We start from the raw sequence: 13582 nt of genomic DNA on the forward strand, positions 1-13582 counted from the left end.
ATCCTTAGACTATGACCCCTGGGTTCTGGACTCCCCCACCATCGGGAACATCCTTCCTGCATCTACCCTGTCAAGTCCTGTTAGAATTTTATAGGTTTCTATGAGATCCCCCCCTCACTCTTCTGAACTCCAGCGAATATAATCCTAACCGACTCAATCTCTCCTTATACTCCAGTCTCGCCATCCCAGGAATCAGTCTGGTAAACCTTCGCTGCACTCCCTCTATAGCAAGAACATCCTTCCTCAGATAAGGAGACCAAAACTGCACACAATATTCCAGGTGTGGCCTCACCAAGGCTCTGTATAATTGCAGCAAGACATCCCAGCTCCTGCACTTGAATCCTCTCGCTATGAAGGCCAACATACCATTTGCCTTTTTTACCGCCTGTTGCACCTGCAAGCTTACCTTCAGCGACTGGTGTATGAGAACACCCAGGTCTAGCTGCATATAACCCTCTCTCAGTTTATAGCCGTTCAGATAATCTGCCTTCCTGTTTTTGCTCCCAAAGTGGATAACCTCACATTTATCCACATTATACTGCATCTGCCATGCATTAGCCCAATCATTCAACTTGTCCAAATGACTCTGCAACCTCTCTGCACCCTCCTCACAACTCACCCTCCCACCCAGTTTTGTGTCATCTGCAAATTTGGAGATGTTACACTTAGATCCCTCATCTAAATCATTAATATATATTGTGAATAGCTGGGGTCCTAGCACCGATCCCTGTGGTACCTCACTAGTCACTGCCTGCCATTCGGAAAAAGACCCATTTATCCCTACTCTTTGTTTCCTGTCTGCCAACCAATTTTCTATCCATCACAATACACTACCCCCAATCCCATGCGCTTTAATTTTATACGCTTATCTCTTATATGGGACTTTGTCGAAAGCCTTCTGAAAGTCCAAATAAACTACATCCACTGGTTCCCCCTCATCAACTCTACTAGTTACATCCTCGAAGATTTCTAGTATATTTGTCCAGCATGATTTCCCTTTCGTAAATCCATGCTGACTCTGCTGTACTCTACCACTGTTCTCTAACTGCTCTGCTATAAAATCTTTAATAATGGACTCTAGAATTTTCCCCATTACCGACGTCAGGCTGACTGGTCTATAATTCCCTGCTTTCTCTCTACCTCCCTTTTTAAATAGTGGGGTTACATTAGTTACCCTCCAATCTGTAGGAACTGTTCAAGAGTCTATAGAATCATGGAAGATGACCACCAATGCATCCACTATTTCTAGGGCCACTTCCTTAAGTACTCTGGGATGCATGCCTTCGGGCCCTGGGGATTTATCGGCCTTGAATCCCATCAATTTCCCCAACAGCATTTCTCTACTCATACTGATTTCCTTCAGTTCCTCCCTCTCACTAAGCCCTTTGTTCCCCAACAGCTCGAAACCATTGAGGACAAAGCAGGCTGCTTGATTGGCACCCCATATACCACCTTTAATATTCACTCCTTCTATCACTGACACAGTGGCAGCAGTGTGTATCATCAAAAGATGCACTGCAGCAACGCATCAAGGCTCCTTGGAGAGCACCTTCTAAACCAGGAGAACAAGGGCAGCAGATGCATGGGGAAACCACCACTTGCAAGTTCCCCTCCAAGCCACACACCATCCTAACTTGGAAATATATTGCTGTTCCTTCACTGTTGCTGGGTCAAAATCCTGGAACTCCCTTCTTAACAGCACTGTTGGTGTACCTAAACCCCAAGGACTGCAGCGTTTTAAGAAGGCTGCTCACCACCACCTTCTCGAGGGCAATTGGGGATGGGCAATAAATGCTTTCCTAGTCAGTGATGCCCACACCTCATGAACGAATAAAAAATAAGCTAGGGTATACAGCTAGCTGGCAATCAAAGTAAAGACCTGTTGGAGTGGAAGCATCTGCCCATGGTGTTGGTGTGGGGTGGGGAGTGTGGTGGTGTCAGAGTCTGGGGGATTGGGGGAAAGGCATGAGAGAGGGTTTGAGAACTCTTTCTTCCTTTATCACCGGTTAGGCTTCTCAATGTCTGGAGAAAGTGGAGCTTGCAAGCTTAGTCCATTTATCCTTTAACGTTGAAATTAGGGTTCGACAACAGGACCCCTGTTTACATATTTTAGCAGCTTCCTGTTTTAGCTGCCAATTTGCTGGCCTATTTGAAGATTGATTCAGGTGGGAAAATGGGAACAGAAGGCCCTCACCAGATTTTCAGGTGCTGTTGCCCAAATAGCATTTTGTTTATGTCACGATACCATATCGGTTTCATTATTACATCAAAAATAAGTTTAATTGTCTTCAGAATAATTGGAACCAATTTGAAACTGTGGTGTAAACAGCATATACAATACAAAACCATAGGGCATTGAGTTTATTCTTTGTTAAGAACTATGTAGGAGTTTCTCCCTCATATGCTCAGAAGTCCTCCTTGTGGAATAACTGAGTATCCTAGTATTGCCCATTACACAACAACAACTTATATTTATATAGCACCTTTAATGTAATAAAATGGCCCAAGGCACTTCATAGCATTATAAAACAAAGTATGGTACTGAGCCACATAAGGAGATATTAGGTCAGATGACCAAACGCTTGGTCAAAGAGGTAGATTTTAAGGAGTAAGGAAAGGCAGTGACATCTAGGGAGGGTATTCCGGAGCTTGGGGCCCAGGCAACTGATGGCACGGCTACCAATGTTGGAGTGATTAAAATCGGCTCAAGAGGCCAGAATTAGATGAGCGCAGATATCTCGGAGAGTTGTGGGGCTGGAGGAGATTACAGAGATAGGGAGTGGGGGGGGGGGGGGGGGCGGCGGCGGCGAGGCCATGGAGGGATTTGAAAACAAGGATGAAAATTTTAAAATCAAGATGTTGTTTGTTCGGGAGCCAGTGTAGTTCAGCGGGCATAGGGGTGATAGGTGAACAAGACTTGGTGCAAGTTAAGACACGGGCAGCAGAGTTTTGGATGACCTCCAGTTTATGGAAGGTAGAATATGGAAGACTAACCAGGAGTGCATTGGAATAGTAAAGTCTAGAGGTAACAAAGGCGTGAACGGGTTTCAGCAGCAGATGAGCTGAGGCAGGGGTGAAGTCGGGCGATGTTATGAAGGAGGAATGAGGCGGTCTTAGTGATGGTGTGAGTATGCGATTGGAAGCTCATCTTAGGGTCAAATATGACACCAAGGTTGCGAACAGACTTGTTTAGTCTCAGACTGTTGCCAGGGAGAGGGATGGAGTTGATAGCTAGGTAATGGAGTTTGGAGGGGGGACTGAAAACAATGTCTTCAGTCTTGCCAATATTTAATTGCAAGACATTTCTCCTCATCCATTACTGGATGATATGCATGCTCCATATTGTACTGTTCTCTATTGTGCATTCAGTCGACCCCTATTTTAAAATTGTGAACTATTTATAGCAATGCAGTGGCTCATGCAAAATTGTGCCTTGTGATTTCAGGTGATGGGGCTGACCCATGCAAATTTCAAGCCTGCAATGAATATTCTGAGTGCCTGGTGAACCGTTGGACAGGAGAGTCCGAATGTGTCTGTAATACTGGGTATATGAGTGTGGATGACCTGCCTTGTCAAAGTATTTGTGATATAGATACAGACTTCTGCCTTAATGATGGCAAATGTGATATAATTCCAGGACAAGGAGCAATCTGCAGGTACATTAAGGTTGATTTACACAGTACAGTAAACTTCCAATTATGTCATATTTAAGTAACCTGAACCAGCACTGTATTTACATTGCTCCTGTACAAAAAAGTGGCTTATGTCTGATACAGCACCTCATTGGCACACTGTTTGACAGCGAAACTATCTTTACATCTTCCAAAAAAAGTTACCATGGGTAAATGCCATTATCATTGACTTGTTCATACATATCTACTAAGAAAATTGTTTTGTTTTAAGCAAAGTTTACATAGACAAAAGTATATCTAATTCCTGCATCTGTACATTTTTTTCTAATATCCATTTGAGATAAGATCAGTTCAAAAAAACTTGTGCTTTTCCAAGCAGCCCAGTAAATGCATTGGGTAAGGATTTGGGACAAAGTTCAACTTTTTATTGGAAATGGGAGTAAAGCATGTTCATCTCCAAAATCAGTAAATTGCGACTGAGATTGTACTCCGAATGAGCAATTTATGAGACTATGATTTTGTTGACTACAGTGAGAAAATAATAGCCAATCCTGATGTGCTTGCATTCATGATGATCCTCTAACACTTCTTAAGCAGCTAACGTGCCATTTAACCAGTATAAATGTTCAAAAAAAGTCAATAATCAAGTTTGGTAGTGTGCAAGAAAATGTCTGTACTCCAACACAGAAAAAATTGATTTCACAACAAGATCCTGCAAGTGCTGGTAAGCTCAACAATATGCATGCATATTTTTGAAAGGAGAGTGCATCAAAAATCAGTGTAGAAACATTCATGGGAGATGCATAGTGATGTTGCTAAAGAATCACCAGATGAGGCACTGAGGAAGTTAGGTGAGGAAGAAGTAGGAGTGGCTTTCTTGAATTGTATGGGAAAAAGAACAGCTGAAACATTGAGCACTGTCTTGTTGCATATGATATTGTACAGTAGTTCAGGGAGTGTGAAAAGAGTTTAACAGTTGTCTGTACACACAGCTCCCATATAAGTTGTGTCGTAACCTATGCGGGCCCCAGGCACAATAGAAGTATTCTGTCTGAATGCATCCACTGTTGCCTTGGTTGGCTTCAAGGAATGATTAGAAGCAATCATAATGGAAGGATTCTGAAGTCCCATAGAAGCCCACTGTTCTGCATTTAGACAGAGCAATGGCCTCCATTAAGCAGCTTTTGGTTGGCACTGTGCCATCATATAGCCCTGCACATGAGGCATTGGGAGTTATTCTGATTGCATCTCTCTGCAGAGTTAGTGCAGAGAGGCTTCAGGGTGATTTGGACAAGTTGAGTGAACAAAGAACAGTACAGCACAGGAACAGGCCATTCAGCCCTCCAAGCCTGCGCTGATCTTGATGCCTGCCTAAACTAACACCACCTGCACTTCCGGGGCCCATATCCTTCTATTCCCTTCCAATTCATATAGTTGTCAAGATGTCTCTCAAACGTCGCTATTGTATCTGCTTCCACCACCTCCCCTGGCAGCAAGTTCCAGGCACTCGCCACCCTCTGTGTAAAAAAACTTGCCTCGCACATCCCCTCTAAACTTTGCCCCTCTCACCTTAAACCTATGCCCCCTTGTAACTGACTCTTCCACCCTGGGAAAAAGCTTCTGACTATCCACTCTGTCCATGCCGCTCATAACTTCGTAAGCCTCTATCATGTCGTCCCTCCACCTCCGTCGTTCCAGTGAAAACAATCCGAGTTTTTCCAAACTCTCCTCATAGCTAGTGCCCTCCAGACCAGGCAACATCCTGGTAAACCTTTTCTGTACCTTCTCCAAAGCCTCCACGTCCTTCTGGTAGTGTGGCGACCAGAACTGCACACAATATTCTAAGTGTGGCCTAACTAAAGTTCTGTACAGCTGCAACATGACTTGCCAATTTTTATACTCTATGCCCCAACCGATGAAGGCAAGCATGCCGTATGCCTTCTTGACTACCTTATCCACCTGCGTTGCCACTTTCAGTGACCTGTGGACCTGTACGCCCAGATCTCTCTGCCTGTCAATACTCCTAAGGGTTCTGCCATTTACTGTATACCTCCCACCTGCATTAGACCCTCCAAAATGCATTACCTCACATTTGTCCGGATTAAACTCCACCTGCCATTTCTCCGCCCAAGTCCCCAACCGATCTATATCCTGCTGTATCCTGACAATCCTCATCATTATCCGCAACTCCACTAACCTTTGTGTCGTCCGCAAACTTACTAATCAGACCAGCTACATTTTCCTCCAAATCATTTATATATACTACAAACAGCAAAGGCCCCAGCACTGATCCCTGCGGAACACCACTGGTCACATCCCTCCATTCAGAAAAACACCCATCCACTGATACCCTCTGTCTTCTATGACCGAGCCAGTTCTGTATCCATCTTGCCAGCTCACCTCTGATCCTGTGTGACTTCACCTTTTGTACCAGTCTGCCATGCAGGACCTTGTCAAAAGCTTTACTAAAGTCCATATAGATAACATCCACTGCCCTTCCTTCATCAATCATCTTCGTCACTTCCTCAAAAAACTAAATCAAATTAGTAAGACACGACCTTCCCTTCACAAAACCATGCTGTCCCTAGCTAATAAGTTCGTTTGTTTCCAAATGGGAGTAAATCCCGTCCCGAAGAATCCTCTCTAATTGTTTCCCTACCACTGACGTAAGGCTCACTGGCCTATAATTTCCTGGATTATCCTTGCCACCCTTCTTAAACAAAGGCACAACATTGGCTATTCTCCAGTCCTCTGGGACCTCACCTGTAGCCAATGAGGATGCAAAGATTTCTGTCAAGGCCCCAGCAATTTCTTCCCTTGCCTCCCTCAGTATTCTAGGGTAGATCCCATCAGGCCCTGGGGACGTATCTACCTTAATGCTTTGCAAGACATCCAACACCTCCTCCTTTTTGATAATGAGATGACTGAGACTATCTGCACTCCCTTCCCTGGGCTCATCATCCACCAAGTCCTTCTCTTTGGTGAATACTGATGCAAAGTACTCATTTAGCACCTCGCCCATTTCTCATCTCTGTCCTTGAGTGGGCCAACCCTTTCCCTGGTTACCCTCTTGCTCTTTATATACGTATAAAAAGCCTTGGGATTTTCCTTAATCCAGTTTGCCAATGACTTTCATGACCCCTTTTAGCCCTCCTAATTCCTTGCTTAAGTTCCTTCCTACTGTCTTTATATTCCTCAAGTGCTTCATCTGTTCCTCCCCTTCCAGCCCTTACAAATGCTTCCTTTTTCTTTTTGACTCGGCTCACAATGTCCCGTGTTATCCAAGCTTCCCGAAACTTGCCAAACTTGTCTTTCTTCCTCACAGGAACATGCTGGTCCTGGATTCTAATCAGCTGACGTTTGAAAGACTCCCACATGTCAGATGTTGATTTACCCTCAAACAGCCGCCCCCAATCTAAATTCTTCAGTTCCTGCCTAATATTTTTATAATTAGACTTCCCCCAATTTAGCACCTTCACCCAATTTAGCACCTTCACGCGAGGACTACTCTTATCCTTATCCACAAGTACCTTAAAACTTATGGAATTATGGTCACTGTTCCCGAAATGCACCCCCACTGAAACTTTGACCACCTGGCTGGGCTCATTCCCCAATACCAGGTCCAGAATGGCCCCATCCCTAGTTGGACTACATACGTATTGTTTCAAGAAGCCCTCCTGGATGCTCCTCACAAATTCTGCCCCATCCAAGCCCCTAGCACTAAGTGAGTCCCAGTCAATATAGGGGAAGTTAAAACCACCCATCACCACAACCCTGTTACCTTTATATCTTTCCAAAATCTGTCTACATATCTGCTCCTCTACCTCCCGCTGGCTGTTGGGAGGCCTATAGTAAACCCCCAACATCGTGACTGCACCCTTCCTATTCTTGAGCTCCACCCATATTGCCTCGTTGCATGACCCCTCTGAGGTGTCCTCCCGCAGTACAGCTGTGATATTCTCCTTAACCAGTAATGCAACTCCCCCACCCCTTTTACATCCCCCTCTATCCCGCCTGAAGGTTCTAAAGCCTGGAACATTTAGCTGCCAAGCCTGCCCTTCCCTCAACCAAGTCTCTAATAGCAACAACATCATATTTCCAAGTACTAATCCAAGCTCTAAGTTTATCTGCCTTACCTGTTATACTTCTCGCATTGAAACAAATGCACTTCAGACCACCAGTCCCGCTGTTCTCCGCAACATCTCCCTGCCTGCTCTTCCTCTTAGTCCTTCTGGCCTTATTTACTATGTCCTCCTCATTTATTTCACTAGCTGTCCTACTGCTCTGGTTCCCACCCCCCTGCCACACTAGTTTAAACCCTCCCGAGTGCCGCTAGCAAACCTTGCAGCCAGGATATGAGTGCCCTTCCAGTTTAGTTGAGTGAGTGGGCAAATGCATGGTAGATGCATTATAATGTGGATAAAGGTAAGGTTATCCACTTTGGTAGCAAAAACAGGAAGGCAGATTATTATCTGAATGGCTATAAACTGAGAGAGGGGAATATGCAGCGAGACCTGGGTGTTCTCGTATACCAGTTGCTGAAGGTAAGCATGCAGGTGCAACAGGCGGTAAAAGAAGCAAATGGTATGTTGGCCTTCATAGTGAGAGGATTTGAGTACAGGAGCAGGGATGTCTTGCTGAAATTGTACAGGGCCTTGGTGAGGCCACACCTGGAACATTGTGTGCAGTTTTGGTTTCCTTATCTGAGGAAGGATGTTCTTGCTATAGAGGGAGTGCAGCAAAGGTTTACCAGACTGATTCCTGGGATGGCAGGACTGATGTATGAGAAGAGATTGAGTTGGTTGGATTATATTCGCTGGAGTTCAGAAGAGTGAGGGGGGGATCTCATAGAAACCTATAAAAAGGATATGGGGTAAACCTTTCAGGACTGAGATGAGGAGAAATTACTTCACCCAGAGAGTGGTGAGCCTGTGGAATTAACTAGCACAGAAAGCAGTTGAGGCCAAAACATTGTATGTTTTCAAGAAGGAGTTAGATATAGCTCTTGGGTCGAAAGGGATCAAAGGATATGGGGGGAAAGCGGGAACAGGTTACTGAGTTAGTTGATAAGCCATGATCATAATGAATGGTGGAGCAGGCTCGAAGGGCCAAATGGCCTACTGACATGGACTGCAGTGGTTCAAGAAGGCAGCTCACCACCACCTTCTCAAGGGCAATTAAGGATGGGCAATAAATGCTGGCCTAGCCAGCCCATATCCCATGAATGAATAAAAAAAAAATCAGGGCACTGTCTAGGCCCTAATTTCTGGAGTTGCCTCCCTAAGCCTCTTCGCCTCTTTACCTCTCTCCTCCTCCTTTAATTGCTCCTAAAACCCTACCTTTGAACAAGCCTTTAGTCATCTATCCTAATATCTCCTTATGCGCACGGCATCAAATTTCAACTATTAATGCTTCTATGAAGCACCTTGGGGCATTTTACTTCGTTAAAGTTGGTATATAAATAAAAGTTGTAGTTGTTAGTCACTGAGTCTGATAATTTGAGAGAGTGACTAAAATCAGTAGAAATATAATTCATTGAGGTGTGGTGATTCTGATTCAGCTGTTTGTTAAGTCAGTTCTTATATTGTCAGGGAGGTGACCTTGGAAGCCAGTCTTGCAGTGATCTCACTATCTTTGAAAAAGGGCCTACATCAAAATATAAAAATATATACCAAAACACCAACTTATCTTTTACCCTTTCTGATGCTGAATAGCCTGCTGTGTATTTCCAATAGTTTCTATTTTTATTTCAAATTTCCAGCTTGGAAGTTTTTAATCCTTTTATCCTAAAGAGTGGTGGTCTGATTGTCGGCCACACTCAGCTAAATACTATTCACTTTCACATCAGTGTAATGTATGGTATTGTTCCAATATTATCCAGACATAGAAAATATAGAATAAATAAAAACAGAAAGTGCTGCAAATACTCAGCAGGTCAGGCAGCATCTGTGGAGAGAGAAGCAGAGTTAACGTTTAGGTCCGTGACCTTTCACCAGAACTTTCTGATATAAGGTCACAGACCTGAAACATTAACTCTGCTTCTCTCTCCACAGATGCTGCCTGACCTGTTGAGTATTTCCAGCATTTTCTGTTTTTATTTCAGATTTCCAGTATCTGCAGTATTTTGCTTTTATTATAGAAATGGTTCCGTACTACATTGCAGTTTTAAACACCACAAGGGGCAATTTTAACTCTATCCACAAGATCGAAACCAGGCAGTTAAAATTGCTCCATGGGATTCAGTTGCGGACATCCCGCAGGCTATGATTTTAACCCACTCTTCTGAGCAGGCAAGAAGGACACCCAACCGAGTCCATCTTTAAAATTGCAGAATGGACTCCATCAATGTCGTTAGGGCCAGACCACTATTTTAACTAAAGGTCCATGTGGGGAAACCATTGAGGCTTTCCTACCAACTCAAACTAATGGGACGAGAAGTCAAGGTCAGAATAAATGCCCAATAAAATATTTTTTTATTTGACTTTCCTGTTGGAGTCAGAAGGAGCAGGATTGCTCCTCTGAGCCCACAAGGAAAGTTTAGGCTTCACCTGTCTCTTGTTCACATGACTCCACCTCGTCCCTAATCACCCCCTCCTCTCGCTTCCTGTTCATGAGGCCCTTTGGAAAATCCCTCCACACAATATATTTGAATGTTGGGGACCATTCCTTCAGTCCCTGGCTGTGGGCTCTTACTGCCTGATGTGTTCCTGCCCAGTGACCTGCTGCTGCTTCCTGTTTTTTCTTTTTTTTTCCTGGTTTTGGGCAGGAACCCGTCTGAGCCTGCTTTTCATGCTGGTAAATTCAGGACAGATTCCCACCTCCCTTGGCTACTGCCTTCCTGAATCCTGCCTGGTCTTAAATCGGGGCTTTAAGTTTTACACTAGGTCACCAGAATGTCTTGTGTGCTGCAGTTTGTGCCTGAACAATAAATTGTCAATATTTAAATCTGGTAGTAAAAATGTATTCTTTCTCCTGGTAGGTGTCGTGTGGGTGAGAACTGGTGGTACAGGGGAGAGCATTGTGAGGAGTATGTCTCTGAAACTCTTGTTGTGGCCATTGCCATCGCCTCTGTGGCCGGTTTCCTTTTGGTAGCTTCTGCTGTGATTTTCTTTGTAGCCAGAACTCTTCGTGCTCAATATGCCAAAAGTGTCCCTCAGGAATCTACAGAGTGAGTAACAGAATAAACAGATGTATTCACAACAAGCAGCAGGAATGCTCCTCCTGACTCCTCAAAAATACTGCGGTCCACTGTTGACCCATGCTTGACCCCTTTGGATCAACTCCCTTCCCCCTCATGCCTCTGTGCAGACCGGCCGGCGCAGCATAGGGTCCGGACCATTTCTCACAACCAGTGAGCTGCCAGTGCAGATTCTGATTAACATTTTGTTGTATTTTCGCCAATGAAAGTCTAAGGTAATCTTTTGGTCGTCATTTGCTTCCTAACATAGACTTAATTATACAAGACCTGATTGACTGTAACTCTTGAATGTCCTTATTCAGTTGGTTCTCAAAGACTTTAGAAAAATGTATTTGTACCCTTAAGTATTATTTACATTGTTCGTCATTACTCATTACAGTCTGATATGCTAAAATATTGACTAAAACATTTCCCACTCCTCCCCTAGACAAGGTAATAGCCTGGAATCAGTGGAAAATGGGACAAAATATAATCCTATGTATGAAAGCGATGCCACGACTGGATATAGTCACTACAACAAACGTTACCCACATCTGGCTTCGTACAGCTCAGGCAGCGCAGAGACATCTGCCAACTTCAGCAGTGATGAGATCCGCCACATCTATGAGCACAGTGAACTTAGCAAGGAGGTAGGAATCCAAGTAGAATGCAGAAAAATGAGAAATGTCTGTTGTGTAATAGGTACATGTTTCACATTTCAGTCACTTGCAGACTTTAGTCCCGAGGCTTTATTTTATTTGAGCTGCTACATTGGCTCCCATTTGAGCAACACCTCAATTTTAAAATGTTCATCCCTCTTTACAAATCTCTCTATGCTTTCGCCCCTCCCAATCTGTGTAATCTCCTCCTACAACCCTCTGAGATATCTGCACTCCTCCAATTTTGGCCTCTTTAGCATCCCCGATTTTAATCCACCATTGGTGGCTGTGTCTTCAGCTGCCAAGGCAACAAGGTCTGGAATTTCCTCCGTAAGTCTGTCTGCCTCTCTTTCCTCCTTTAAGATGCTTTTTAAATCCTACCTCTTTTACCAAACTTTTGGTCATCTGTCCAATATCTCCTTATGTGGCTCGGTTTCATACTTTGTTTGATAACGCTTCTGTGAAGTGCCTTGGGATGTTTTACTCTATTAAAGGTGCTATATAAATACAAGTTGTTGTATCCTAAAGAGTGCAATGGGGTACAATGCTGCCTTATTTACTACTGCACCTGGATTAGAATCTGGTTTCAACAGATTGGGTGAAAATATCCTTACTGATGGATGTTGGAAGTCCTCAGTAAAATGTATTTGGGTAATTTTAATCCAATCTCCAGTGAGCCACAGCTGCTTCACAGAGTTGCCTGTCATTTGTTTCATATTTTTATCTACACAGCCCATAAAAGTTTATAATTGCAAAGCTAGATGTGTTGTTAATGTTTCCTTTGTAAGCATAGGTGATTTAAATGTAATCCTTAATCTCTTTTGCAAAGCAACATACAGCCATATTGGGAGCTGTAATTCTACAGTTGTAAGCCCTGCACAAGTTTTACAATTTGGGTATGGTTCTCTATAATTATGCTTTTCATTAAAAACAATAAAAGAGTGCTAGATAAATCTGGTAAAGTTTTATTTTTCTGCAATGGGGACTTTACTCCAAATATTTTTCTTGGCACAGGATAAACCGGTTGGGCTATCAGTTGAGCATTGTCTAAACTTCAATGCTTGGTACCCTTGCAAATTACTAATTTGACAATTAGTTTTAATTGTTAAAGTTAAGATACAGCAGAAGCATATAGTTATAAATATAGCTCAACAATAATGAAATTCCTTACAGATTTGTGCCCATTTGTAGTAGTGTATTGGGAATTGAAATTAACTCATTGATTAAGTTGCTCTGTATCTTTGCTGCTGGTATTTTAGGAAATTCAAGACAGACTCCGGATAATAGATCTATACACTAAGGATCGGCAGTTTGCAGAGTTTGTGCGACAACATCAAATGTAAGTCATGTAGCCTGTGTTCATCTTCAAAGGTTATACATTCAAATGATGTGATATGTTTCAGGGTTAAGTGATCCCTAGTTTGAACACGTTTGCCTAATCTTACCTAACTTTACCAAACTCCAGACTGGCGGAGGAATCAAGAATGAGCAAACATAATAACATTAGAGCTAGGCCAATGAGGAAGGAAATCACAAAGCAATTCTTCGCAACAAAGTGTAACAGAAATCTAAAATTCTCTCTGCCAAAGGACTGTGGATGCGAGCACAATTGTAGCTTTCAAGTCTGAGATCGTTAAATTTTTAAGTTAAGGTATCAATGCAGCAAAGGCAAGTAAGTGGATTTGAGGTTCAGATCAGCCAAGATTTAATTGTATTTTGGAACAAGCTCGAGTGCCTGAATGGCCTAAACCTGTTCCAATCTTTCTATGAAATTTTTATTAGCGAAGCATTCGCTAGTATCAGTTTACAGTGAAATAAAAACGGCTCACAAAGTGTCATTAGTGCCATTTTACTAGTTAGGAGTAAACCGTAAGCCTAAAGAAAAACATGCAGCACAGACCTCTTTACTGATGTAGCTACCACATAGGCAATGCTTTAGGCATAAGAAAATAAGAAATAGGCACAGGAGAAGGCCATTTGACCCCTCAAGCCTGCTTGCCATTCAATAAAATCGTGGCTGATCTGATTGTGGCCTTAACTCTACTTTCCTGCCTGCTGCCCCCCCCCACCCCCCCCCCCCCCCCCCCACCAATAATCCTTGACTCCCTTGTAGA

The 13582-nt window shown here is 43.4% G+C and overlaps 1 protein-coding gene across 1 annotated transcript in view; it reads left to right on the forward strand.

The window, feature by feature from the left end:
• Positions 1-12820, forward strand: part of impg2a (interphotoreceptor matrix proteoglycan 2a) — a 98527-nt gene extending 85707 nt beyond the window's left edge. Inside the window, 4 exon segments of the mRNA XM_068039986.1 lie at positions 3446-3656; positions 10612-10800; positions 11258-11459; positions 12728-12820. Of these exon segments, the coding sequence (XP_067896087.1) occupies positions 3446-3656; positions 10612-10800; positions 11258-11459; positions 12728-12820 (695 nt within the window).
• The last annotated feature ends 762 nt before the right edge of the window (positions 12821-13582 follow it).

The sequence above is a fragment of the Heterodontus francisci genome, chromosome 10 (genome assembly GCF_036365525.1).
Source record: "Heterodontus francisci isolate sHetFra1 chromosome 10, sHetFra1.hap1, whole genome shotgun sequence".
In the NCBI taxonomy this organism is placed as follows: domain Eukaryota; kingdom Metazoa; phylum Chordata; class Chondrichthyes; order Heterodontiformes; family Heterodontidae; genus Heterodontus; species Heterodontus francisci.